We start from the raw sequence: 26332 nt of genomic DNA, 5'->3' as shown, positions 1-26332 counted from the left end.
ACACCCAGGAACAAACGTCAAAACCCATGTAAAACAAACTAAAACTAGAGAGAGGTTCATTAAAACCATTTCTAACGCAACAAGTGTAACAGACACTCGACAATTACAACAAATAAACAATTTTATGTATCAGGAAGAGTAAAATGGGTAATTGGCGATTGGTTAAGAAGTCACAGTTTAACGGCATTAAGGCTCATTTTCTATCTTCTTCCCCATAAAGATTATTCTAATTTTTTAGGATCTATGTGAGTGAACTGCTAAGGTCTTCAATTCAAATCTTGACTGGTCTTGTCTAAACAGGAGGGGATGAGCACAAGGTGGAACTGGCTTGACCTTATACACGCCCTGTTGGTTTGCCACCTCCAGAATATCTCCATATTATGTTTCCCACTATTTATCCAATGCCTCACTCAAGTCAGGACACAACTTAATCCACAATAGGATTGAAATATAGTTTGGCTGCCTGCACAGCTGCTTTGTACCAACATGGCCCATTTACCAGAAGTTCAGTGCCATATTTTTACCACCATGGCCGAATAATAATTTTGTTGTTGCAAGGTGTACCCGTCAAAAGACTACACGATAAAATCAGAGCAATAGTGACGCAACATGAAGAATGCTATCATCTACTAAAAATATATAAGACTGCATTATTTCATTTGTTTATCACATACAAAAACCTTTTTATGAGTAACTGAGCTTGGAATGGATTGTTGAGAGAACCATGGCTAGCCCTTCTTGTATAAGAAAAAGGTTTAAAAAAACAGCGGATGAGCAAGTTAACTTGCTAACTACTTCTCCACAAAATCATAAATTGTCTTCAGATGACGCAGGCCACACTAGAATAAAGCAATTTTAACCCTTTGTGCACTAGAGAGTGACCTCCCTCTGGCACTAAAAGGTTTAAAGAGGTTATTGCACTGTTGCCTTAATGCAGAAGAGATCAAGTCTGGCTTTGCGTGTCTGAGGTCAGAACCTGCTCCTCTGAAGATGTGAGAGCTGAGCAGGATGCCTTAAACTTGCAGTGGATCACAGCATCATGAACACTGTGGAATACACAGTCTCTCTTGATGGTTTGGTCAAAAAAATTTAGCCTGGTCAAATCTTGCATGACAAGTCCTATGGAAAAAAAAAGCCAGAAAATGTGGTTACCATAACAATACCCGATAAAGATAGATGTTGCATTGCTATGTAATAAAAGCATCCTTATGAACCCCTGTAGACCTCAAAGAATAGCAGACCTTTATTAGGGGAGCCGTCTACAGCATAACATCCTATAAATATCGTGAGTAAATTGCAGCTGCATTTCTGTGAAGCTGCAATTTTTTTTGGGAAAAACATCTCTCCACACAATATTGTACATATTGTACATGTTACCTTCATTCATAATGGACGCCTATGCTGATCAAGGACAAAGAGCAAAACTGCCTTTCGATCGCTGCCTTAAGGTAGGAGACCAACAGTCAGCATTCTGGGGCCGCTAAAAAATTCTAAGAAGCATAACTGAAATGGGACACAACCTGCAATTAAGCCGACATTCTTTTTTTTAACAAATATTATAAATGTAAGCCAGAAATAATCATATTACCCACATTACTACATATACATAGTATAGGAACTTGTCAAGCAATTCCTTATTCCTTTGCGTAACTATTCCTTTACTTCATTTTACTATATGATGTACTATTACAGACAAATTCCATTTTGGTTATGCTTCCAGGGTTACTTACTGATAAATATTTAAATAACAAGCGAGAATGTATAGCAATTTATTTCCATAAAGAAACAGAAGGAATGACTTACCATTGCAACCAGATATGAGGATATCGACACCAATTTCTTTATACTCCTTCATTAGCTGTAGAATCAGCACAAGAACAGTTACTTACTGCTGCCAGAGCAAACACGGAATTTAGGGGCAAGGAAGCAAATTAGGAGCAAAGAAAGGGTTCTGGATAAAAGAAGAGCTATGAATACCGTATTTGCTCGATTATAAGACGACCCTGATTATAAGACGACCCCCCCAAATCTGAATATTAATTTAGGAAAAAAATAAAAAGCCTGAATATAAGACGACCCTATAGGAAAAAAGTTTTACCAGTAAATGTTAATTCATGTAAACTATTTTTTTTAATAAAAGCTATGATTGAGAAAAAATATTTTGGTTTTATTTCCTTCTATTTTCCAACCTGCCCCCCCAGTTATGCACATCTGCCCCAGAAATGCCTTATACCCCCTATATGCCACTGTGCCCCATGATATGCCTTTTAACCCTATATGCCACTGTGCCCCATGATATGCCTTTTGACCCCCTATATGTCACTCTGGCATTAAGGGGGTTAAAAGGCATATTATGGGGCAGAGTGGCATATAGGGAGGTTTAAGGCATTTCAGGAGGCAGAGTGGCATATAGAGAGTTAAAAAGGCATTTCTGGAGGCAGAGTGGCATTAAGGGGGTTAAAAGGCGTTTCATAGAACACTCTGCCTCCAGAAATGCCTTAAGGCCCCCATTTAACACTCCCCCCCCAAATTTACCGGTGCTTCTGACTCCCCTGTCATGCAGCCGGGGAAGGTCTGCGCGATGGACGCAGACAAACCCTGCTGCTAGCCACACCTCCTTCCGGCTGCAGCGTAAGTTGTCTACACACTGCCCCGGCTGCACACCGGGGACTAAGAAGCACCAGTAAGTGGGGCGAGGGGGGGGGTAGACAGGAGGATCCAGGTCCCCTGCAGCTGCGGGGGATCTGGATCGTCGTCTCATAGTCAGACCTATTTTTGCTCTGAAAAAAACCTTGTCTTATAATCGAGCAAATACAGTATATAGAACTTATTAGAGGTTACAGGGAAATTAGTTCAACAATACTCTACCACCCATCTCTAATTAGTGTTTAATTCAAAATTTTCCTTTTCACTGTTTGGACAACCAAAATCCTTTGTGTAGTTCTGGCTTTTTGCATTTGTTATTTTTTTAACCTCTCTCCCAAACATGCAGCGTGTTTACTAAACGTTGATATGAAAAGGCAGTTTCCCGGAAAACTAGACAAGGATTTCAAACTTGTGTATGTAGTCAGTGGCCACTTAGATGAAATTAACTCACAAATTAGGAATTTTACTATTCATTATTTCTATACTAAACGAATACCCATCTGCATGAAAACAGATACAAATAGAAATTCCCTTTTTGATTTTAATGGATCTTCTGTAAATGCCTATCCAAATTCAAACTTCAATGGTGACTGGCCTTTTTAGTTAGGGTTCAGAAAGTTGCTAGAGCCCCCATGTTTGCACCAAGAATCTAATACACTTACAGATTTTAGTGTTTTCGCTCCAACAGAGTCTATAAAGTTGACTGGAGTAAAGTCAAGAATGATGGAATGGACATTGATGACTGGGGTCATAAAGTATTCCAGCTCTTCTGATGGGGTGTTATGTGTGTTTCTGTCAGCGGATCCATTTTTCACATTAGCAGACAAATCTGTCATTGGTTCATCATCCATTAGTTCATGTTTTACAGCCATTTCTACATCGTTGGTCTGACAAAAGAAAGAGATACAAAATAAAATACATTAAATGTCTCTTCTCAGTATGCCTACTTTACTGACACTGGGTTTAATCATAAGTGAATTCATTTATTAAAACTAACTGTGGCTTATCTGTTATTGTTATGGAGACATGTAAATGGTTAACCTCATGTAAGCATGACTAGTGGCAAGGTATGGCAGGGCCAATATTTATGATCAATTTTCTGTCCTGAACTTCTCTTAGCTATCCTCACCCTTACAAAGATTTGAACCAGTCAGAAATAATGTAACAATTACATTAAAAACAAAAGTGAAGATAGCTTTACTCTGGTGTACACGTAAGATGTACTATTATATATATATATATATATATATATATATATATATATATATTATGTTTTATTGCTTTTATCTTTAAACACCATTAGGTTTCTTTAGGGTACAGAACTGTAAAAGTGTCAGATCCACTTTAATGATTTGGATAAGCAGTTCTGCAAAAGTTTTCTTTATTGCATACGCCAACCTCTTTTTTGCTATGAACCTCGCCCACCGTGTTAAAATACTAATCGCTGGTGAAATAATAATTTAAATAACACTGGCAGCAGATGAACAATGACTTACAAGCTTTAACACAGCTCTCTTCTCAGTGCTCTTTGCCTTTTTCAATTCTTTGGCATGTCTCTTCTGGGCCTTTTTCTTGGCAATCAGTATAGCACCAGGATCAATTCCAGTCTTCAAGAGACAAACGAACCAGATGTTAACCAACGACAATAATACAGATGTAGCAGTAAACCCATTTTCTATAAGATTCCCAATAGATAAAACCTTTTATCCAAAAGAAAAAGATTATTTTTTCAGCTGCTCATACAATGTCAGATTTTATGTTAGACAGTGCCTTCCAAGGGGAATGACACAGGTTTGAGTGTACCAAGTTTACATACATACCTTTTTCCTAAGGGCGCTGACGTAAAGTTCACTATTAGCAAAGTAAAGGGATGTGTTTGCCTGAAATATTTTTATCCCGGAGAATTCTTTAATCTATGGATAAAAAACAAAATTTAAAAACAAATGCGACGATTATCATAGATTATCATCAATTCACGTTTTAGTAAATTATTAAAGAGAGACAAAAGGAAAGAAGATTGGAGGATGTCAACTTTTTTTCTGTGCGCGTGCAATAATGTAACTTATATGAAATAAAACAAAAAACAGCTGGCAGAAAGACATTTCTCCCCTCCGACTGTCTGCATTGTTTACACATCCTGCCATTAAACGTTATTAGAGCCAATAACTTTGACAATTCATTTATTTGAATACATTTCAAACGTCTCTGTGGGAAAATTGCCTCCTAGGAAACTTTTAGCAACAATAACTGCAATCACTTACTAAGGTAAGTTAATCGCTTACCTCTTCATATTCTTCTACATCACAGTATATGTCTGTGTTTGGAACCTGACCAAGGATTTGGTACCGTGCACTGGAAATAAATAAATAAATATATAACAGCTTAACATAATCATTATAAAACAGAAATCTAACACAGTGCTTTACTATGTATCTTTACATTCATGAGGTCTGGCAACGAAAACATTTGGTGAATGTTACATTCCCCTGTAATGCTGCTTCTGTCCGTGGTGAAGTGTAGGTTTTATTCTAACCAGTGTTAATACCCCTATTTAACCTGTCCTCTCCCAATGCTGCCCATGTATAGTTAATGTATAACGTTACTTAAAACCTACTGGTAGTTCTACATGAGATCAAAAGCAGAGCATTGCCCGGTGTCAATTACAACGTTATATAGCAGTGCTGACCAAGGCAGTGACAAATAGGCTAAACTACCAAAATAATCCATCATCTCATGTATAAAATGTTGATTCAGGTATGATAATTAATGCAGGTATTATTAATAAAATAATATTGAGGACCTAGTATAAGTAAAAAGGTGTATTTGGATCACACGGTGTAGGCTAGGATGTTTATTACAAATAGATACTCAGGAAAAGTGGAAGAGAAACATGCTTATCCCCCATTTGGGATTTACAGGACAGGTGTATATACCCTAATTAGTTATAATCCTTACACACAGGTGAGTTCTCATAAGCACTAATCATGATGGACATTAGTATGTAACAAGGAGATCTTCCTACTGAGACCTAAAAGGACAACCAATGTAATATATGTACATGTTCTAACAGTTCAGGCAATATTATGTTATAAAAGAAGTAAAAACCTGTCGTCTCAAACCTTTGTGTGCGGTAGATCACTGTTACGATTGCAAATGCCACAGCTACAAGCAAACCATAATCCAGTCCCAGGGTGACAGATGCCAAAAAAGAGACTACCCAAATTACCTGAGTAGTAGAACAAAACCACAAGTCACTTATTTTCAATCATTCGCAAGCAATAACAATTTTTCATTAAAAATTCATAAGATTATGTATGAATGTATTAGTGTTGGCAATAACAGACACAATATCAAAAACACTTAGAACTGCTATTAGAGTTGTAGGTTATTAGGAACTCTTCTTATTCAGAACTCTATACTGTTATGAGAAAATCAGTGCTATTATTGATACACAGGAAAGTCTTACTTTAATTTGGACATCCTGTAGTAGAGATATGGGTACATGTGGCCCTAAAATTTGTAGATCCCTGCTCAGGAACTAAATTAGAGTCCTCTATTGCTGAACTTCAATCTAATTCACACTAGAGCTGAAACAACGAATCGATAAAATCGATAATAATCGATAACGGAAATCATCGATAACGATTTCCGTTATCGATTAATCGAGTGATCAATTCGTTGTTGGAGCACTCGGCTCCTTTTACTTACCTCCGCGAGCGTTCCCCGCTTCTGCTACACGCTCTGCAGTCTCCGCCTTCTTTTAGCTACGTGACGGATGTGACGCGTTCCGGAGGTAAGTATTCTTCATGTCTATGTGCACGGATCGCACAGAGCCACTCGCACAGAGCGAATCGCTCTGTGCGAATGGAGCCACTCGCACAGAGCGGTTCGCTCTGTGCGAGTGGCTCCACTCGCACAGAGCGGTTCGCTCTGTGCGAGTGGCTCCACTCGCACAGAGCGGTTCGCTCTGTGCGAGTGGCTCCATTCGCACAGAGCGGTTCGCTCTGTGCGAGTGGCTCCATTCGCACAGAGCGGTTCGCTCTGTGCGAGTGGCTCCATTCGCACAGAGCGGTTCGCTCTGTGCGAGTGGCTCCATTCGCACAGAGCGGTTCGCTCTGTGCGAGTGGCTCCATTCGCACAGAGCGGTTCGCTCTGTGCGAGTGGCTCCATTCGCACAGAGCGGTTCGCTCTGTGCGAGTGGCTCCATTCGCACAGAGCGGTTCGTGAGTGTGGGTGCAGGGCAGAGTGGGGGTGGGGGTGCAGGGCAGAGTGGGGGTGGGGGTGCAGGGCAGAGTGGGGGTGGGGGGTGCAGGGCAGAGTGGGGGTGGGGGGTGCAGGGCAGGAGACTGGGTGCAGGGCAGAGTGGGGGTGGGGATGCAGGGTGTGAGTGTGGGTGCAGAGCAGAGTGGGAGACTGGGTGCAGGGCAGAGTGGGGGTGGGGATGCAGGGCAGGGTGTGAGTGTGGGTGCAGGGCAGAGTGGGTGCAGGGCAGAGTGTGAGTGTGGGGGCAGGGCAGAATGTGGGGGCAGGGCTGGGTGCAGGGCAGAGTTAGAGACTGGGTGCAGGGGCACAGTGCAAAGTGCTGGGTGCAAAGTGCCAGTGCTGGGTGCAAAGTGCCAGGGCTGGGTGCAAAGTGCTGGGTGCAAAGTGCCAGGGCTGGGTGCAAAGTGCAAAGTGCTGGTGCAAAGTGCTGGATGCAAAGTGCCAGGGCTGGGGCAAAGTGCTGGGTGCAAAGTGCTGGGTGCAAAGTGCCAGGGCTGGGTGCAAAGTGCTGGGTGCAAAGTGCTGGGTGCAAAGTGCTGGGTGCAAAGTGCTGGGTGCAAAGTGCAAAGTGCTGGGGCAAAGTTTCTTGAACAGTAATAGTCCACCTCTTTTCAGAATGTTTGGGGTTATTTTGTTTCATAAATATTGTGTTTGGGTTCTTGTACTTTGAAAATATTGTTTTTTATTACATCATAACAAAATAAGAATGTTAATGTAAATTTTAAGTTGTTTTTTAACATCCAGTTCATTAAATTCTTTTAAATAAACGAAAAATTTGCATATTGTTTTTTTTTATCCGATTAATCGATTAATCGAAAAAATAATCGGCCGATTAATCGATTATTAAAATAATCGTTAGTTGCAGCCCTAATTCACACTATATAGTTGCAGGAAAAAAGTATGCAAATCCTTTGTTATTATCGGGCCTTCTGCAGGTATTTGGATGTAATTTGATCTGACCTTCACTTAAAAGTCACAACAATAGACACACACATACAATTATATGTTTGTTATGTCTGGATTGAACATTCCATGTAAACATTCACAGAGCAGGGTGGGAAAAGTACATGAACCACTAGAAGCTTTTCCTGATGTGAATCAAACCTTAAACAAAAGAGATTTCTGAACCTAAGATTAAGAATAGTTGAATTACATCTCATAAACATTTGCAGAAGAAAGTAAGGTAAGGCTATCTGCTCACCAGTTGAAGCTCAACAGAAGTTGGGTGATGCAACAGGACAACGACCAAAAGTACAGGAGTAAAACAGAATGGTTTCAACAGAAGAAAAGACGCATTATGGAGTGGCCCAGTCACAGTCGTGAGTTCAACTGGATTGAGATGGTGTGGCATGACCTCAATAGAAGGATTCTCACCAGACACCCCAAAAATATTACTGAACAGAAACAGTTTTTGTAAGGGGAAATGGTCCCATATTCCTCCTGAGTGTTGTGCAGGTCTGATTCACAGATACAGGAAATGTTTCTTTGAGGTTATTGCTACCAAAGCAGGGTCAATCAATTTTTAAATCCAAGAGTTCAGATACTTTTCCCACCAGCCCTGTCAATGTTTAGATGGTGCATTCAATAAAGGCATTCAATATATATGTGTTGTTATTTGAATCAGACTGTCTTTGTCTATATCTATTGAAGATCTGAAATTTAATGGCCGATACGTGCAGTAATCCAGGAAATTCCAAAGGGTTAAACTTATTTTATCCTGCAACCGTAGGTATGAAAAGCCAAATGCTGACTATTCTTGCCCAATGCCGCACCTCCCACATTGTAGCCTCCCCTGGCAATAGTGCACAAAAGGTACCCACTTTGTGTAAATAAAACTCAACATTTACTTTTAGTTTGTGCTAAACATACTATTAATTGAATAGCTAAGTAATAGAATTAATAGATTAACTTGTTTGTCTCAACATTATTGTGTTGCCACTGCCTGTAGCCTCATCAGTAGTGTAAACAGTTAATTGCCAGTACTGATGTATTCATTTTATAAAATTAACTTTGGATACTTAATTGATATTGTTAGCACAAACAGAAGAAACATTAAGTTTTATTTACAGAGTGTTATTCTGAGAACCTATAGAATTCTTAACCTCCCATTTTTTTTTCTTGGGCACTGTAGCCCCCTGGGTGTAGACCCCGTTTTCTTGTGGTAAATTCCTAATTGCCCATGGGGTGCAGTGGTACCCTGCAAACAGCTGACCAGTAACCCGATGCTGCGCTAAGGAAATCATGCTTAAAGTGTTTGCAATCTTATGGTAGTACCTGAGGCAAAGGGAGATAAAGTGACTTGCCCAAGGTCACACGGAGTTGGTCTTGAAACCAGGTCACTGGTCACTGTCCAGTGGTTTAGCCGCTGAGCCTCTCCTACCCCCTATGACAATCTGCATGAATAAATGTTAGTTTATGTCAGCTCTGTATCTTCTAAAACACTCAACACTAAAATATTAGAGTGAGAAAATGTTCAGTACACCCAAAAATGTGTTTTGTAATTGTATTAGTAATTTAATATTAATTCACAAATCAGTGGCGAGCAAAAACATATGGACAACCTGGAAATATCCTTTTGAAGGCCATCACTTATAAATAGAATAAAAGATAAAGATATTTTTTGAGAAAGGAAGACATACAGTATTTGAAAATGTTGCATTCATACACATTATATGTATGTATTACAGCAAGAACTAACCAGCTCTATTTTGCTACTTCTCCATAAGTGTGGAATATCAGCAAACTGCTTAAACATCCCCTTCAGGTTCACCATCACAATGGCAGCCAGCACGGTCTAGGACAAGGGACATTTGCAAACAAGGTTTTAGTATAAAATGTCAAAAAAAATATGTTTTGATTTACTTCCTTACTAATAGCGCTTATAAAAGTACTGCAAATCCACCCAATATAACGGTCGATAAACAGTATCACACATTAATCATCGAATCATTTGTGGGAATGATTTGTGGGAACAGCATTTTATTTAAATAAACAGTTATATATTAGAGACATATATTTCACAAGTATTTAACATCTCCATCATTTTTTAAAAAATACCTTGAATTTTTAGATAAATTACAACTTTATTTGAGAAATAAACTGCAATAGCACTGTTTAATAATATCAAATTTTAAATTATCAGGACTGCCCCTCTTGCTGTGACTACAGTTCTCACAATACCCCGCAAGCCTCAAAAATCTGCCTCCCCAGAAAGACTCCACTAGTAGCTTTATAAACCTTAGGTGAACACAAACAGAAGAAAACATTATTAAATAACATTTATCAATGTATCCATGAGAATTCCCTCTAGCTAGGCCAAGAGTTGACACTTAATCAATAAGTAAAGAACACTCTCACAAAGGCTTCCTATTTATATAAATGATGACATCATTTATATAAATTGATAAATTCACAGGGCAATTTGATCCAGAATATGGGTTTGAAACTACTTAAGTGTCTGATTTTTTCAAAACCTACCTGGGGTAAAGGTTCAAAAAGATAACCAAGGACCAGAATGACCAATAGCACCATAATAGATGACAACAGGCCTGCAATCTAAAGAAAAAAAATATATAAATTATTACTAACTTGTATGTCCACAATATATCTACTAAACATTTTGCTATATGATACATAAGCAAGCTAGATCTTGTAGCAAAAATAATCTGACAATGTTGTTCATTTAAAAAAGAAAAAGGCTCCAGGCACTCAAGGGTTCCATCAGGCAGATTTATTGAAGGAGAAAGACAACGTTTCGACCTCACGATGAGGTCTTTGTCAAACTTGATAAAGACCTCATCGTTTCGACCTCATCGTGAGGTCGAAACGTTGTTGTCTTTCTCCTTCAATAAATCTGCCTGATGGAACCCTTGAGTGCCTGGAGCCTTTTTCTATTTTGATTTACTGGGGAGCTGGCCCTTCCTGGCACAGCTAAGCACCTGAGTTCCTGTGGGGAGTGTGTGCAGATTCCTGATTTTGGTGACTTGCTAATGTTGTTCATTTAGTCCATCTGGACAAGCAAATAATTTACAATGTACAACGCTACCTGCGTATTTCCTCCAGTGCTCTCCTGTACAAGGCTCCGAGACATTGAACAAGTCACTGCGAATGTTTGGAAAAATGAGCCTACAGAATTGCAGAGCCCCAAAGCAATTAGTTCCTGCAAATAATACACATGAATTTAACACACATATTATAAATATCACATAACATAAATATTAATACTACAAAAAAAAAACACTGTTTTTTTCATTCATTGTAATAGCAAACACTACGGATCCTTTTTGCACCAGGTTATGGTGCAAATATAGAAGAAAGAAGATGAAAGAGAGAAGATATAAGATGAAGAATAAGAAGATGGGGAAGGGGTCAGCAGAGACGATAGGAAACATTTAGAGAGTGTGAGAGAGAGTGAACCAGAATGAGAGTGTGATTGATAGTATAAGAGAGTGTGAGTGAAAGAGCTTGAAAATTTCACAAGAAAATTCAGAGCTTTATCTCTTTGTTTTGTCCGCTTCGTGGGCAGTCTGGCCTCATTTTCGTGGCTTCGTATGAATTGCAGAATTTGGTAAATTTTGCATCTTGTACAAATGCAAATGCACACGTCTTATGAAAACCCTAAGAACAGGAAGATACAATTCTCCACAGTATAACGTTTGACTTTTAATAATAATTTAATATATATTGCTAAAGTGATAAGTAATTAGAGAGGAATAATTATGCAAATCCAGAGGAAGGAAAGTTAAGATGTGCAGCTAGCTGTCTACTCGTTACAGATATATTACTCGTTACAAGGGTTTATTTTGTGTATGAAACTGTTAAATGTAAGATTTTGGAAAACTAACAGATCTGTTGTTCTGATTTTAACTTAATTATTAATCACACATGGCCGATTAATAACAATAGCAGTAAAGTAGGTACAACTGTGATATGATGTTACTGTCGTCTAATTCAATTAGAGCAAAGGGCTCTTCAGTATTACTGTGGTGATGGATAAGAAAATGAAACAAACCTGTGTTATCTTACCTGATTCCCATTTACTGCGTAGCCATGTTTAAGGGCAAATATTTTGGCCATAGAGATTGTCATGGAGAATCCAACAACAGCAATGGCCACCGCGTCCACAAACACAGCTGAAAAAAGGTTGTAGTCAGGTAAAGCTGGAGGCCGAAACCTGTTGTGGAAACCCATACAGTCACACACAGCTAAAATCTCCTCACAATTTGAAAATTTATAAAAAAAAAATTATAATAACGGTCAGCGGCACAGTAGTAGAGATAATTTACACATAATAAAAAACATTTTCACTTAGATAGACAGTGCGCTCCTCTATATGTTTACTAATATAACCACTTACCCCGTTGGGATATTTCCAACAACATCTACTCCATAAGTGTCTTTGAGTGTTAATCCAGCTGAGATTCCGGTTGAAATGATTACCTAGAAATAAGCATTACACTTTTATACGTTCCAGTATTAGTAAGGACAGTCCTGAGACTGGCAACTGCATCATTTCTGTTTCGGACCCGGAGCGGTTTGCATTTGCCTTATATTTAATATTAAAAGTGGGTCAATACGATCCGTGGATAGACCTACGGACTTATCGAGGACAACTGGAAAAGCATTGTGCAATTGGTCCTCTCAACCCCACTATGGAAGTTATTAATCTAGTTTTCCTGCATAGCTCTGGAAGGTACCAAGTATGAACTATACTGACCCATCAAAAAATATAAGGAAATATACTTACAACAATAATCTCCATAGGAATTGGGACCGGTAATTTCTTCTTAAATCTATCGTTAATTTCCTTTGCTCCCAGAAGTAACGCAACACATACGAATCCCACAATCAAGGAAGCAATATTTGTAGTTTTGATATTGGAGAGCACAGCAACTAAGCTCTAGAAATCACACAGGCAACAGCTTATTAATAATTATTTTATATATAACACTCAGCGGCACTTTACAATAGGATATAAGCAGTGCCTCACAGAAAAATGTGGTCTTACAAGAACAAAAATACTATATCAACCTGGTTTTGTGAACTATCGTAGTTATGTTTAGACAAAGGCAAAAACAGCAGCTGCTATTTGCAACAATACCAAAAGAATCCGACTGGTATAAATACATAATGCACTTTCATAATAAAAAATACCGGGAAAAGGCAATGCCCCAAATCATGGATATAAAAAACCCCACTTTCTTCATAGAAACCATTAGCTAAACTATAGGAACATCTTTCTTTAATCTAAAGCAAACTTTTAAAACCATGGATTGGCTGGCACCGTCTTGCCCAAGGACACGTAGGCTCTCCCCAGCCCTCTCATAACCAACACACATACTTACACCATACTGAAACACATACTTGCACAAATTCTGTCTTTACGACAGCTCTCGGGAACACTACTATGTGATCCAGGGGCAGGCTGGGCCGGGGGCAATGGGGGGAAAGTCCTATGCTTCCATTCTGGGTGTTGGGCAGATTCTGTGAGTGAAATCTAGGTGCTAAGGGAGGGGGGGGGCATTAAATCATGAGAGGGTGCTAAGGGGGGCATCACATAAATCAATACTAAAGGGGGGCTGGGCAGTGGCATAAATAGACAATGTGGGGCTAGCCGGGGGCAACATACAAGGGTGCAGGCGCATTAGGGTGACTGCATTGGCCATGTTTTCCAGGACACATATAGCTTTTACGTTTTTTTTTCTGCTGACCAGCCCAGATAAAATGCTGCCCTGCAGTATGGGGGATGTGTAGACTCGTGGAAGGAACAAACTAGTCAGATATACATCCCCCATACTGCAGGGCAGCATTTTATCTATGCTGGCAGCATCAATACACAAGGGTAAAAACTGGGGCCATTACACAAAGAGGGCAAAAACACTAAAAGGGGGGTCAACGACAAAGCAGTGTGGAAAATACTTTTTTTTTTTATTATTATTATGATTATTGTTGTAGCTTAGCCCGTCTGGTGGGTGTCAGAGCATGTCCTGGTGTGTGTCTGGGTGCCAGTGTGACAGGGCCTGTCCTGGTGTGCGTTTTTTGCTGTTGGTGTGGCAGAGCCTGTCCTGGTGTGTGTGTTTGGGTGTCGGTGTGGCAGAGCCTGTCCTGGCGTGTGTGTTTGGGTGTCGGTGTGGCAGAGCCTGTCCTGGTGTGTGTGTTTGGGTGTCGGTGTGGCAGAGCCTGTCCTGGCGTGTGTGTTTGGGTGTCGGTGTGGCAGACCCTGAACTAGTTTGTGTGTTTTCCATAGGAATAAATTGAACTATAGTCACTTTAAAGGACAAAACTTTCTAGGCCCAGAAATCAGTAAGCAGAAAAGTGAAGGCTTTGTGTTATTTACTGTATTTCAATCTGCATATTTTATTAAAAAGGATTAGTCGTGTTAAATTGTGGATTCGGGCATCCCGTGTATGATGACTGGCGTACTCTCAATCCCATAACATTACATCAACATGTGTAAGAAAATCAGGAAAAGATGGGCATGGATGGTGGGCCGATTCGGCGGCACAATGGGCCACTTGACTAGACTTGCCCCCCCAGGTCGTAAGCTGCCAGCCCTCCCCTGATGTGATCCCACTATGCCCCTGCCTAGTCCGCCCCAGATGGAAACGGATCCGATTCTCAATATTCTGGCAAAAAATGCTATGCCAGATTATTATATTATATCGGTCAACAACTCCAGGTTCTGTCAACACAAAAAGAAACAAACAAACAAAAAACTTACGTAGATCACTGAAAGCGGTCCACTGTATCTTGTAGTTTTAATTCCTAGGAGGTATTTTAGTTGCGATGTAAAGACATGGACGGCAGCTGCTGTTGTAAAGCCACGTACCAAAGGCTCCGTCAAATAGATGGCGACAAAGCCAAACCGAAGGATACCTAGACATAGCTTAAAAAAATCCCGTTATTAACGTTGGCTTCTTTTATTTATTTTGAAACCTTAAGAAAATGAAAAACTATGTACTATATAAGTGTGGTGACAGCCCATTGTCTCTGCTGTCAGAAAGAGCCGACATGGTTGGTGCTCAGTCCAAGCGCTGTTACAAAAAAAAGGCTTGAACAAAGACACAGCAAAAATGCTGCCGCTGCCTACACTGTCGGATATAAAATAGCCTGTTTCTAGAGTTCTGTGAATCTTGGATTTTAAATCAAACCAGGTCAAACATTTTCAAACTGATCCTGAAGCAATTCAGTCAATTTTACATTTTATATACATATATATACACATATATATATACATATATATATATATATATACACACACACATATATATATATATATATATAAACAAAATTACAATGCAAAAATTGGATCAATAAGATACAATCATTCTCTGACCTGTCTCCTCTCCCTAACATTCATTATTATTATTTATTATTTTATACAGCACCATCATATTGTGCAGCGCTGTACAATGGGTAGACAAGACATATCAAGTAGTATATAACATAAAAATTGGACTAACACAAACAACAGGTGATAATAAATAATAAACACACTTTGCTACCAAACCACCTCACCTCCACCCCAGTACTTTCTTGCCATCTCATCATGTCCTCTTTTAAGTTCTTCTTTTCTGTGGCTGCCTCACGCTGCGCACTAATTTCACACAGTCATGCGTCAGTAGCGCTGCCGGCTGTTCTTTTCAGTCTCATTGGAAAGCTCAGAATTGGTCAGTTTAAAGCCAATCAAATACGAATCTTCATTAAAATGAATTGTACTTAATTTGGAACAGTTAGGTTGCCCCTTAATAGGTTAATGCCTTTATAGTAGCACACAGAAGAAGAGGCTTATGCCTCTACTTTACCACTTACAATTAAAAAGTCTTTCGACTGGTCGACGTAAGAACACTAGATTTTGATGAAGCCCAACAGTACAACTTGTGGGCAATCAGACACATGCAAATCGTACGAATCCCGTAACTTGTCTTATGTTAACAGGTGAAACAGATAAAAGATTTAGTACCTGGATGAGGCCAGTCAGCAGCGTGATGGCGACAGCTACTTGCACCCTGAGAGCGTCTCTTTCATAAATCTTCTCCAGTTCTTCAGTGCTGTTTGTTGAATTCATTCCTCCAATTTGGAACCTCTCATCTGGGGCTATTCTTACAGCAACCCCACCAATCATTAAGCTTATGACTGCGAAGGTACCTGCAATACATATTTCATTAATATATACTTCTTATAAAGAGTTTTTTTCTCTCTCGAGATGAACTGGAACCACATATTCATTTTTTTCTACTAGCTATATTTAATTCCTAATTTTATAATTCATAAAAAAAATCTGCCTTTATTACTATGTACAATATAATGCAAGAACAATAGTTAGTAACAAAATTGCACTTTTTACTCTAATAGCTTGTAGGAACAGGAATATATAAAATATATCTAAAGATGTCCAGGAAGGAAATTTGGGTGCAAACATTTCTTTTTGTCGGCATAAATGGAACTTAATTTTCAGGACTGTTATCAGCAATAGTTTATAGTTAACCGGCACATAAATTGAATATGAGTGGTGCAATTAAACAAATTATGGCTGTATATATAATGTACATGTACTTTACCTGCAACATTTGGTCTAAATGACACATCCGTTCTAATCAGCCGTAAGCGTTCTCCGGGAAATGTAATGGTAATACAAACACAGCCCTGCCCAGCTATCCTTATATTTCCGGCTGAATGTTTTGTGAGCAGCTGCCAGGCAGCATTATCTAGGTGAGCTGCTGTGCAGTTTCACGATAGCGCAATCACTTTTTATCTCTCACACTCATTCAACCATATTCACTGCTAATTTGTCATATCTGGTACATTGAACAAGTCAATACAGTTAGCCCGATACTATAATTAAGATTCATGTTAATGTTTGCACTTACTCCACACCCTTTGTGTAATATATTTCACAAAACATATGGAATACTACTGTATATATATATATATATATATATATATATATATATATATATATATATATATTACGTCCATTAGACATTGTGAGTAATTTTGGTGCAAGGTCGTTAAAGCAGATACATTTCCATAGCAACTGATGCAATGACTTAGCCGAGTGTTACAATGGTAACATAATACAGCAGAACTGTTCTTTATACATTGCCTTCATAGTGAAGTCACTATTAGTTAACAGGTTAAGTATTGTGCTGAGGCAACAATTGTTTATGAATGTGCATGGTATGTATACTATGCAACGATGGGCATGAAACCACAGAAATCTTGGTTTTGCAATCTCTACTGTAAAGGGTTTCCAATCAACAGGTACATCAATCAACCAGGGATAAGTATATTTAAGCAGTTTCATGTGACAATTAAATGTTGCCTCTGGAGTGATAGTGTTCTGCAGTAGAGTACATTTTTGGGTCTTTTTACTAAATTGAGAGTTTACAGAAGAGTTGCAGTTTCAACTCCCTCACTTCACTATTCATTATGAACAGTCAACCCCAGTGATCTTATCCATCAGGAAGAACTTGGCTGGCCCTGTATAATGCACAATTAAATCTGTGACATTTCTTCAGTCTCCTCACACTTTGAATTATCCATTATATATGGCCAGCTCTGCCCTTTATAATGAATAGTGAAGTAAGGGAGTTAAAACCACAACTCTCCTGACAACTCTCCCTTTAGTGAATTAACCTAATTTCCAGATTATAATTATCAGGTGACTGAGAACCTGGTGCAACGCTTCAGATTTTTTAATATTTACCTATCGAGATATGTCTTGATGTTCCAAAGAACGTGTAGAGGAATACTGGATAGAAGGAGGAATACAACCCAAAGACCGGGGGCACAGCTGCCAGCAAGGCATAGGCTAAACCTAGAAGGAGACAAAATGCAACACACAAATAGTCTTTAACACCACATACAGTGTCCATACACCTGATAACGTCTCACACTCCTTGGTTGACACCCATACCTTACTGGTTTCTTCAGTACCTGGGCAGCATTGTGGCACTTGGTCACACCATTTCCCACCCACAAAAGTCAGAGACTTTTAACATATGATGACACGCCGACACTTACTATGGGGGCTTCAATATTTAAGGAGCATGACACTTACCTTGAGGAAGCTGCATGACTCCAGTACTCAACCCTGAAACTATGTCTCCTAAGAGATATTCCTTCACTGGGTAACGTGGCAGCCATTTCAAAATCGGGAGAAAACTATAAAGTTGGGACTTTGCCTTTTTACCAGAGCAGCTGTGAACAAAACATAGGTACATCACACTTATGTTCATATTTCAATAAAATACCACGTCTGAAAGATATCACTTAGCATCTGGGTTAGCGTCCCTCCCACCAGACCACCACACATGTCTCATTACAGATGGCCAAACAGGAGATAGTCGAGGACACTTTAAACTGTCCCCTTAATTTCAGTACCAAAGAAACTCCATGTACACAGATATGTAAGGGTATTCTAATTTCTTACTGCATTACCAGGGATTTTCATAAGAGTTCATTTATACCCCATATTTTTCCCCAACTTTTCTCACCGGCAAGAATGTGATATTCTACGAACAATTGATGGCGGTTCGTTCTTCCTCAAATGCAGCTGTTCTTGTAGATATTCCTGGGTATATATTGGTCGCTCAACACAATATCTTTGTCTCTGGCAAAGACATTCATCTTCCCCTGAAACTAATTCCATAGCACATTGCAGTTCTTGGCTGAATATTTAATGCCCCTGTAGAAGATGAAAACAATTGTGGCTGTGATACATGACAGAACCAGAACATTTCATAAATGATTTGATATTTACTCAGCAAGGTTTGGTGCTTATTCTAAAATGTACCACTGCATGTAGTCATAGGTGATTTTGTTTTAAACTAAATGTTAAATCTGAGCTATTCTGCACTTTAACTTTTGTATAGTATTCTCCATGTACATCCACCCCCTACCGATCACGTCATATACAATTGCATGGACACATGGGTTGCACATTCAGATGTCCGGAAGAATAAAGGACGTACTCTCCATTAATGAGACATTTGGCTTTTACAGTGTGCAAGGAACAGTGGACAAAACACACAGTATTTTAACCCCTTAAGGACAATGAGCGGTCCCTAAACCCATTGAAAACAATGCATTTTGAGCCAGTACATGTACGGGCTTTGTCATTAAGGGGTTAATAGGGTAATCATATGGACTTGACATCACAGTCAATGTGTACATACAGCGCTATTGGTATTTCACAATATTTTATTATGGATATCTCAGTCTGCCGTTAAAGCAGGAAGTGTCTTCATACTTCTCTGCCATGATGAATAAATTGCTTCCTATCTTGAGAACCAGATAAGTGTTATTACTTAGTAGTGTAAACATTTCTTAACTTTTTCAATGGACTCACTTAAGTTATATGTATATAGCTATAAATCTGACTACGCAGCTTACAATGATATACATGTCATACATGTATGACTCAAGTGTACTTAAATTATATTGATATGTTGAGCAAATACATAACTCTTGAAACTTAAACAAAGAAATATCTTTATAAGGCAAATCTGGCAGAAATAAACAATAAGCTAAAGTATTCCTTTGGTTTCTATAGTGATTGCATCACTATTGAATACTGGTCTGTATATCTGGTCTGGTCTGCATATCTGGTCTGGTCTGCCTATCTGGGAAATTCCCATGGTAGGGTACCTGGTGCTCTCCCTCTTCTAGGGGAGCGGTGTCATGAGGGTGCAGGACTAGCCATGCCTGGGAGCCAGACTGGCCACACGTAGGCGCGGGGCTGGCTCATGACATTAAATTTTGACTAATTTTTCGTTTCTGGTCCATTCATTTCCAGACAATAAATTCTGCTTCCTGTGCGTTTGCTTAAGGTAGCTTTTAACATTCTGAAACTAAATTTGTTGTCATTCACACTCATTCAGACTTTCATGCTATTAGCTTGTATCTTCGTCTACTGCTCCAAAAACAGTCTTCTTTCTTCATCCGCTTCTCTGCGGACAACAGGGCTGGGACATTCAATTTCAATGTAAAAGCTCATGGGTGGTTACTAACAGGGAGGTCATGTTCCTGTCCCGTTGTCTACATAGAAGCTGACAAAGAACACCTTTTTGGAGCAGTGGAAGAAGACAGGAAAGAGAAGAAAGAACACAGAAGAACAAGACAATCCAAGACACAGGGACAGAGAGAGCATGAGAGAAATTATTGAGAGTGTGACTTTGTTTGTGATTCATATCAATATCTAGTAGATACATTTATCTAAAAAGCTCCTACTTATATACATGCAATTTAGTATTAACATTCAAGAAGCGAAAAAGAGTTATCTGTTGGCCCGACCAAAAATATAACAAAAAATAATTCCTCTTTTTTTGACAAATATATATGTATATATACACATTTAAATATATATATTTTATACTAAAACTCAGCACACAGAACTTGCTGCAAACACTTTGGTCATAAAGGGATGGACATGGTCAGCAACAATAAGTTGTCACATTTAAACGATGCTCAATTGGCACTAAGGGGCCCAAAGTGTGCCAAGAAAATGTCCCCCACACCATTACACCACCACCATCCTGAACCATCGATATAAGGCAGGATGGATCCATGATTTCATGTTGTTTACGCCAAAGTCTGACTCTGCCATCTGAATGTCGCAGCTGGAATCGAGACTCATCAGATCCGGCGATGTTCTTCCAGTCTTCCATTGTCCAATTTTGGTGAGCCTGTGCGAATTGTAGCCTCAGTTTCTTGTTCTTTGCTGACAGGAGTGGCACCCGGTATGGTCTTCTGCAACTGTAGCCCATTTGCTTCAAGGTTTAACGTGTTGCACATTCAGAGATTGTATTCTGCATACCTCGGTTGTAACGAGTGCTTTTTGAGTTACTGTTGCCATCTGTCATCTCGAACCAGTCTGCCCATTCTCCTCTGACCTCTGACATCAACAAGGCATTTTTCACTCACACTACTGCTGCTCACTGGATATTTTCTCTTTTTCTGACCATTCTCTGTAAACCCTACAGATGGTTGTGTGTGAAAATCCCAGTAGATCAGCAGTTTCTGAAATACTAAGACCAGCCCGTCTGGTACCAACAACCATGCCACGTTCAAAGTCACTTAAATCCCCTTTCTTCCCCATTCTGATACTCGGTTTGAACTTTAGCAAGTTGTCTTGACCACAACTACATACATAAATGCTGCCATGTGATTTGCTGATTAGTTATTATTCTTAACAAGCAATTGTACCTAATAAAATGGCCAGTGAGTATATATTCTTAGGGCATTGCACACAGGAAAGTGATAAAAGTATAGGACAGCATGTTATGTATTTTCGCCTAGAATGGCTCATTCTCTGTATTAATACAGGGCACATGTCATCGACCTCCTTCAACTCTGTTCTGCTGTTTTCCCTGTTTTTCAAGAGATATGTTTCGCAATGCTACTGATGATAAATATGTGCCAAAAGGAAGGCACAGCAATGTTTAATGTGGCTGTTCTCCAGACTGTTAAACTGTCTAACATGGCCAAAAGAAGGGAATCCTGGTTCTTATTCAAGTTCTCTTCTTGGCTTTAAATCAAGTCCTGGAGCAAGGTTAAAAAAAACACACTGTAAATGGGCCAATGAGGTGCTAAGAACTGGGTGAAATACGGTTAACTTCATTTTTTTATAAACTGAAAACTTTACAGTAAAAGAACCCATCAGTCAACATAGAGGAGCTCTATTAACTGTAATTTGCATATACCATCTCTTACACGGCTCAACAAATTCACTGCATCTGCAAATTGCATCCACAGAAACCTACTACTGTAGCCTAATGTGATGTTGCATTACGTTTACTTCATAGTTGCCAACTGTCCTATCTTTCCAGGGCCCGAGGAGCAGAGCCGGTTGGCGTCCCTTCAGACCTTTGATGCCCCACAGCACTGTGTGCCGGCGATTGATGCTGTGCTGAAGCAGAGGTCAGAAGAAACAGACATCGCATTCCCACCACAGGAAAAAGGAAAAAGGAGAGGGAAAAAAGGAAAGAGATGGGGAGAAAGGGGGTAGATGATAGTGAGAAAGGGGAGAGATAATGACAAATGTGAGAGAGAGAATGAGGGAAAGGGAACAGATAATGAGAAGAAAGGAGGGAAGATTTGTTTTCGTAAGTTTTGTCAGAGATTGCCCTCACTTCTTGTTGATTCGTATGAACGCACAAAACAGGCATTTTTCATTAAAAATACAGTCTGTACGAAAACGAATGCATAAGTCTAGTATAGAGTGAGAGAAGGGGGAGTGAGAAAGGGAGAAGGGGGAGTGGGGAAAAGCGAGAGAGAAAAGGGGAAAGCGAGAGGGAATGGGGAGGAGCCAGAGAGCGTCCTAAATCCTCTCTTATAGAACACGCTCCTCAAGGTACAGCAACCAACCCAAACCTTCTACCTTTCTCAAAGCAGCCTCCAAATTAAATACAACCTGCGCAAATAGGAATAAGCAAATATCATCTGCAGTCCATTTCCACTGCTATCGCATGAGCTGCTGTTAAAAAACAGATGCCAAGAAGGAGCTTAAAACACACTGTTTGACAATTTTGTTATTAAAGAAACCTCAGATTACCTCAACCTGTTTAGTAGTATAAATTACACTAGCCAGGTGTACTGTCATAGGGCAGACATATGTAAAATGGTAACAGTGTGTCAATACATACAGTACATCATTTCCCATTTTTAGTACAGAAAAAAGTCACCTTAGATCAGGGCTCGACAAATCGCCTAGGTCACGGGCGTCCAATGTGCGGCCTGTGGGCCAAATGTGGTCTGCCGGACTTCAATGTGCGGCCCGCGTGAGCTCACGGTGTAGCACGGTGTGTGCAAGCCAGCCACCTAATAAAATGAAAGCCGCCAGTGTGCACACACGGCAGTCTTACTACCTCGCCTTGCAGCCATATCACGTGAACACCGAGGACTGGCTCACCGGGTGGGCTGGCAGACCAATGTTCACGTGGTGCGGCCGCAAGGTAAGACCGCCATGTGTGCACGCCGGCCGCTTTATTTTTTTTAGGCGTCGGCTTGCACACACCATGCTGCTGAGTGGCAGTGCCTCAGTGAGGCTCTTCGTCCTGCCGCTTTCAAGACGTGACGCTCAAGGGGGTGGGTCTCACAGAAGAGTTCCTCGTGACGGAGAGAGGATCGTCACGTTGGAGGAGAGCGGGGGGAAAAAAAGAAAAGCGAAAATGTAAGTATTTAAAAAAAAAAATAAGGGTTCAAGGAAAGTGGATCTATATTTAAGGGAGTGGGAGGGGGGTTCCCTTGGGACATCATTAATTTTTGTCATTGAAAATAAAATGTTGTTAGTTTAAAAATAAATCCTGGCTCCTAAGTTTTTTAGCTGGCCCCTACATTTGTCGAGCCCTGCCTTAGATGGAAAGCAATTGTACGGAACCACCATGAATACAGAAAAATATAAATACTTAAAAGTATTTGGTAACCCCCCACGTAACCCATCCTTTTGTGGTGGACACTAATGATTTTTACAAGTTGTTGTTTGGACATTTAGCCACTCCAGGTCATCATAATTTACACTATCCTCTCCCAACATGCCAAGGTTCCTGAACTTAGTTTCAAACTGTTTAGCCAAATGTTTGTGTGTATTGACAACAATCTCATCAGTCCATCTCTGAAGTCCTCAACACATGGGAAAGACATACTTCTCTTGGAAAAGCCTTAGTTCCAAAGTACCTTAAACTTAAAGTACCACCGAAACCAAGCAGCACATGGAAAAACACTGACATCCTCAAAGTGCCCAGAAGGAAGCCAATGTCTTCCCTGTTCCCCTGGGCTATCTGCAATGCCAGCTGCGCTATCGCTAAACTTTGAAGTTTGTTTAGTAAACTGCAGCGTGGTTTAGCAGTAACTGGCACTTCAACCATGCTGGCACCAGGCCTGGACTGGCCATCTAGTACTGGGAAATGTCTGGCGGGCTGCTGGCCAACATCACCCCATACTCACCTGATCTACCACTTCAGGAGCTGCAGTGTGTGGCCACCGGCTGGACATGCCCAGCTGCGTGCTTAGAACATACCACTTGTCCTGTTTATATCCTGATTAACTCAGATTATCCATAGGGTTCTATTCCACCGGAGTACACTAGATATAACTGCCCTCTACACCAGATAGCAGCCACACGCTCTATAATGGACAATGTTCTATGAACGTAAAAACACATTGCGACCACCAAACATGCACAATCAATAAGCAGATTTCTTAAGGCAGCCATGTCTCATTAAAAACGGAGAAACAGTGTAACCAAATACATACAGGGGCACTCCAGCTCCCACATGCACTTTAATAATGCACGTGACAGCTGCACGGCCCCTTACAATGTTCATGCTGTCCCTTTTGAAAATGCTCACAGGGTACTTTAATATACATTTGACAGTAAATGGTCCCTTTAATGTCTAGTTCTAGATTTTCATGGGGTGATGGCGCGTAGTATCTCCGTGTGGATATCCTGCACATCTGCTGGATATGAAACCAACAGATATTTAGGAATGGGAGATTTTTAATGATTTCTGAACATCCGGTACACACGAAAAAGTGCTGGCATCAATAACGGGAAATCAAAAGTACAGAGAAAAGCTGAGTCAGATATGTTCTTCGCTCAGAAAACAAACAAGCACCAAAACAATAACAGTTTTTTTTAAAAAAAACCATGCAATTGTTGCTTTCAAAGATTTTTATTAGTTAGTTTTAATAAAATTATGCTAAAAGCTGTGACGGCGACAGTTCTCCTTCACTTAAAAATAATAGCCCTGCAGATCCAAAGTACATGAAGATAGCTGCTCCCATAGTATACAAATATGACATTCTGCTTATACATATATGTGTGTGTGGATATAATATATATATATATATATATATATATATATATATATATATATATATATTGAACTGAGTTGACCATACTCTACAGGTGACAATTCTTGATGAATGGAAACATTGTAAACATGCACATGAGCCAAAGGGGGCATTTACTTTTCGGTCTGTAAACTGAACACATCGTATTACAGTATCCAGATTTGACATTACATTACATTTATTTATATAGCGCCAGAAGACCCCGTAGCGCTCTAACAATCATTTCTATCACAATTGGTGAATTTAATGAAACAGCTCTAGGAACGTCACATTGAAAGAAAAATCATCATTCCATGGGCAACATCAACACATAACTCGAAGTGGACATTAATGAGGTAATTACTGATATGTAATCTATGGGGAGCCCTGGGCAGAGAAGGTAATTATGTAATACCTGTGTGCACCGTTGAGTTCTCTCTCTGGATCACTGATAATGGATGAATATTTTATCGCTAAGAGAGAAGGGTCATTCCGGGTCACTTACCTTTATGACTCCTCGAAGCCTCCCTTCCGTCTTGCGACAGGACAGTAGCAGATAACTATGGTTACAATTTAACAGCAAGCAGCTCCCACTTCTCACTTAGAGAACTAACAGCTCCTTGAAACGCGAGAAGCTACTGATAGGACATCACTACGCCTGTGTAGCGCAGGTCCCCTTCCCGGTGCATCATGGGAAACGTCGTTCTTTTCGCTAGCAAAAGAAAAGCGCTGACCGGTCAAAAGAACTTCAATTCCCACAATGCAGCGCTCTCGAGTGAAAGGTTAGCCATACAGTAATAGAGGTGGATCCTCCCATACTGGTAGTGTGACATTTGGTACAGAACTCGCCGAAGCTGTGTCATTGTGACATTTGCGGAAACGGCAGTGTGGGGGCTCTCTAATTTACTAAAATAACATTTTATGTACCCTTTTGAGGTTGGGGTCTAGTCATTGACATGCCACTAAATCATACAAAAATATTGTAATTTATTTAATATTTCTTTAAAATTACATATTTAATATTTATAATAATTGTATTTAAATATTCTATCGTGAAATACTAATTCTTAATATTTGCGGCTTGGACCCTTAACATAAATTGGATCATTTTCTTAAAATATTTCCCAACTGACCTGCTATGATATTAGCTGCAAATTTCAACAGACTGTTAATGGCTAATAGTCCTTTTTTTAACCTCTGGATTGCCAAAGGGATGTGCAATGATTTTGCAAGGCATTTGCACTTACCCCAGACTCGTGTCATAGAGAACATAGCAACACAGTAACTGTCCCCGGTTTACGATTATCTTCTCATACTTTACAATGGCTAATTCAGCTAGATATATACGTTTCCCGGTGTGTTATTACGACATACAAACCATTAGATATATCGGTAAACTCTATGGAACGTCTCCTGGCCCACTGGGTCAAACCCCAGACAGACTACAGTAAATAAAATCTGAGATATAACATTTCCTGGGAGCAGACATTTTGCTACCCTAGGTGGCTGCATATTGAGATATCGTCAAGGCTACCTCACAAATAATCAACTTCTTACCATTTTATAGATAATATCTCCCATAAATGAA

At 39.8% G+C, this 26332-nt stretch overlaps 1 protein-coding gene across 2 annotated transcripts; it reads right to left on the bottom strand.

Annotated features, from left to right (window-relative positions):
• Nucleotides 1-638: 638 nt before the first annotated feature.
• On the bottom strand, nt 639-25359 carry SLC26A5 (solute carrier family 26 member 5). Of its 2 annotated transcripts, XM_053464243.1 has the most exons (19): nt 25250-25359; nt 18408-18598; nt 17972-18111; nt 17618-17728; nt 15872-16056; nt 14630-14794; nt 12656-12808; nt 12266-12348; nt 11935-12082; nt 10955-11068; nt 10387-10464; nt 9608-9703; nt 5766-5872; nt 4929-4998; nt 4467-4559; nt 4143-4253; nt 3309-3533; nt 1804-1858; nt 639-1119 (listed from the first exon to the last, which is right to left on the bottom strand). In XM_053464243.1, the coding sequence occupies exons 2-19, from the start codon at nt 18560-18562 to the stop codon at nt 944-946; spliced, it is 2265 nt and encodes a 754-aa protein (XP_053320218.1). In that variant the 5' UTR covers nt 18563-18598; nt 25250-25359; the 3' UTR covers nt 639-943. The 2 variants fall into 2 exon arrangements, with proteins under 2 accessions (XP_053320218.1, XP_053320219.1); XM_053464244.1 differs by lacking the exons at nt 639-1119; nt 1804-1858; nt 3309-3533; ... (5 more) ...; nt 10387-10464; nt 10955-11068 and adding an exon at nt 11217-11526.
• Between the last annotated feature and the right edge of the window lie 973 nt (nt 25360-26332).

The sequence above is a fragment of the Spea bombifrons genome, chromosome 4 (genome assembly GCF_027358695.1).
Source record: "Spea bombifrons isolate aSpeBom1 chromosome 4, aSpeBom1.2.pri, whole genome shotgun sequence".
NCBI lineage: Eukaryota > Metazoa > Chordata > Amphibia > Anura > Pelobatidae > Spea > Spea bombifrons.
Note: the sequence above shows the minus strand (reverse complement) of the source record. Positions and strands in the feature narration are given on the sequence as shown.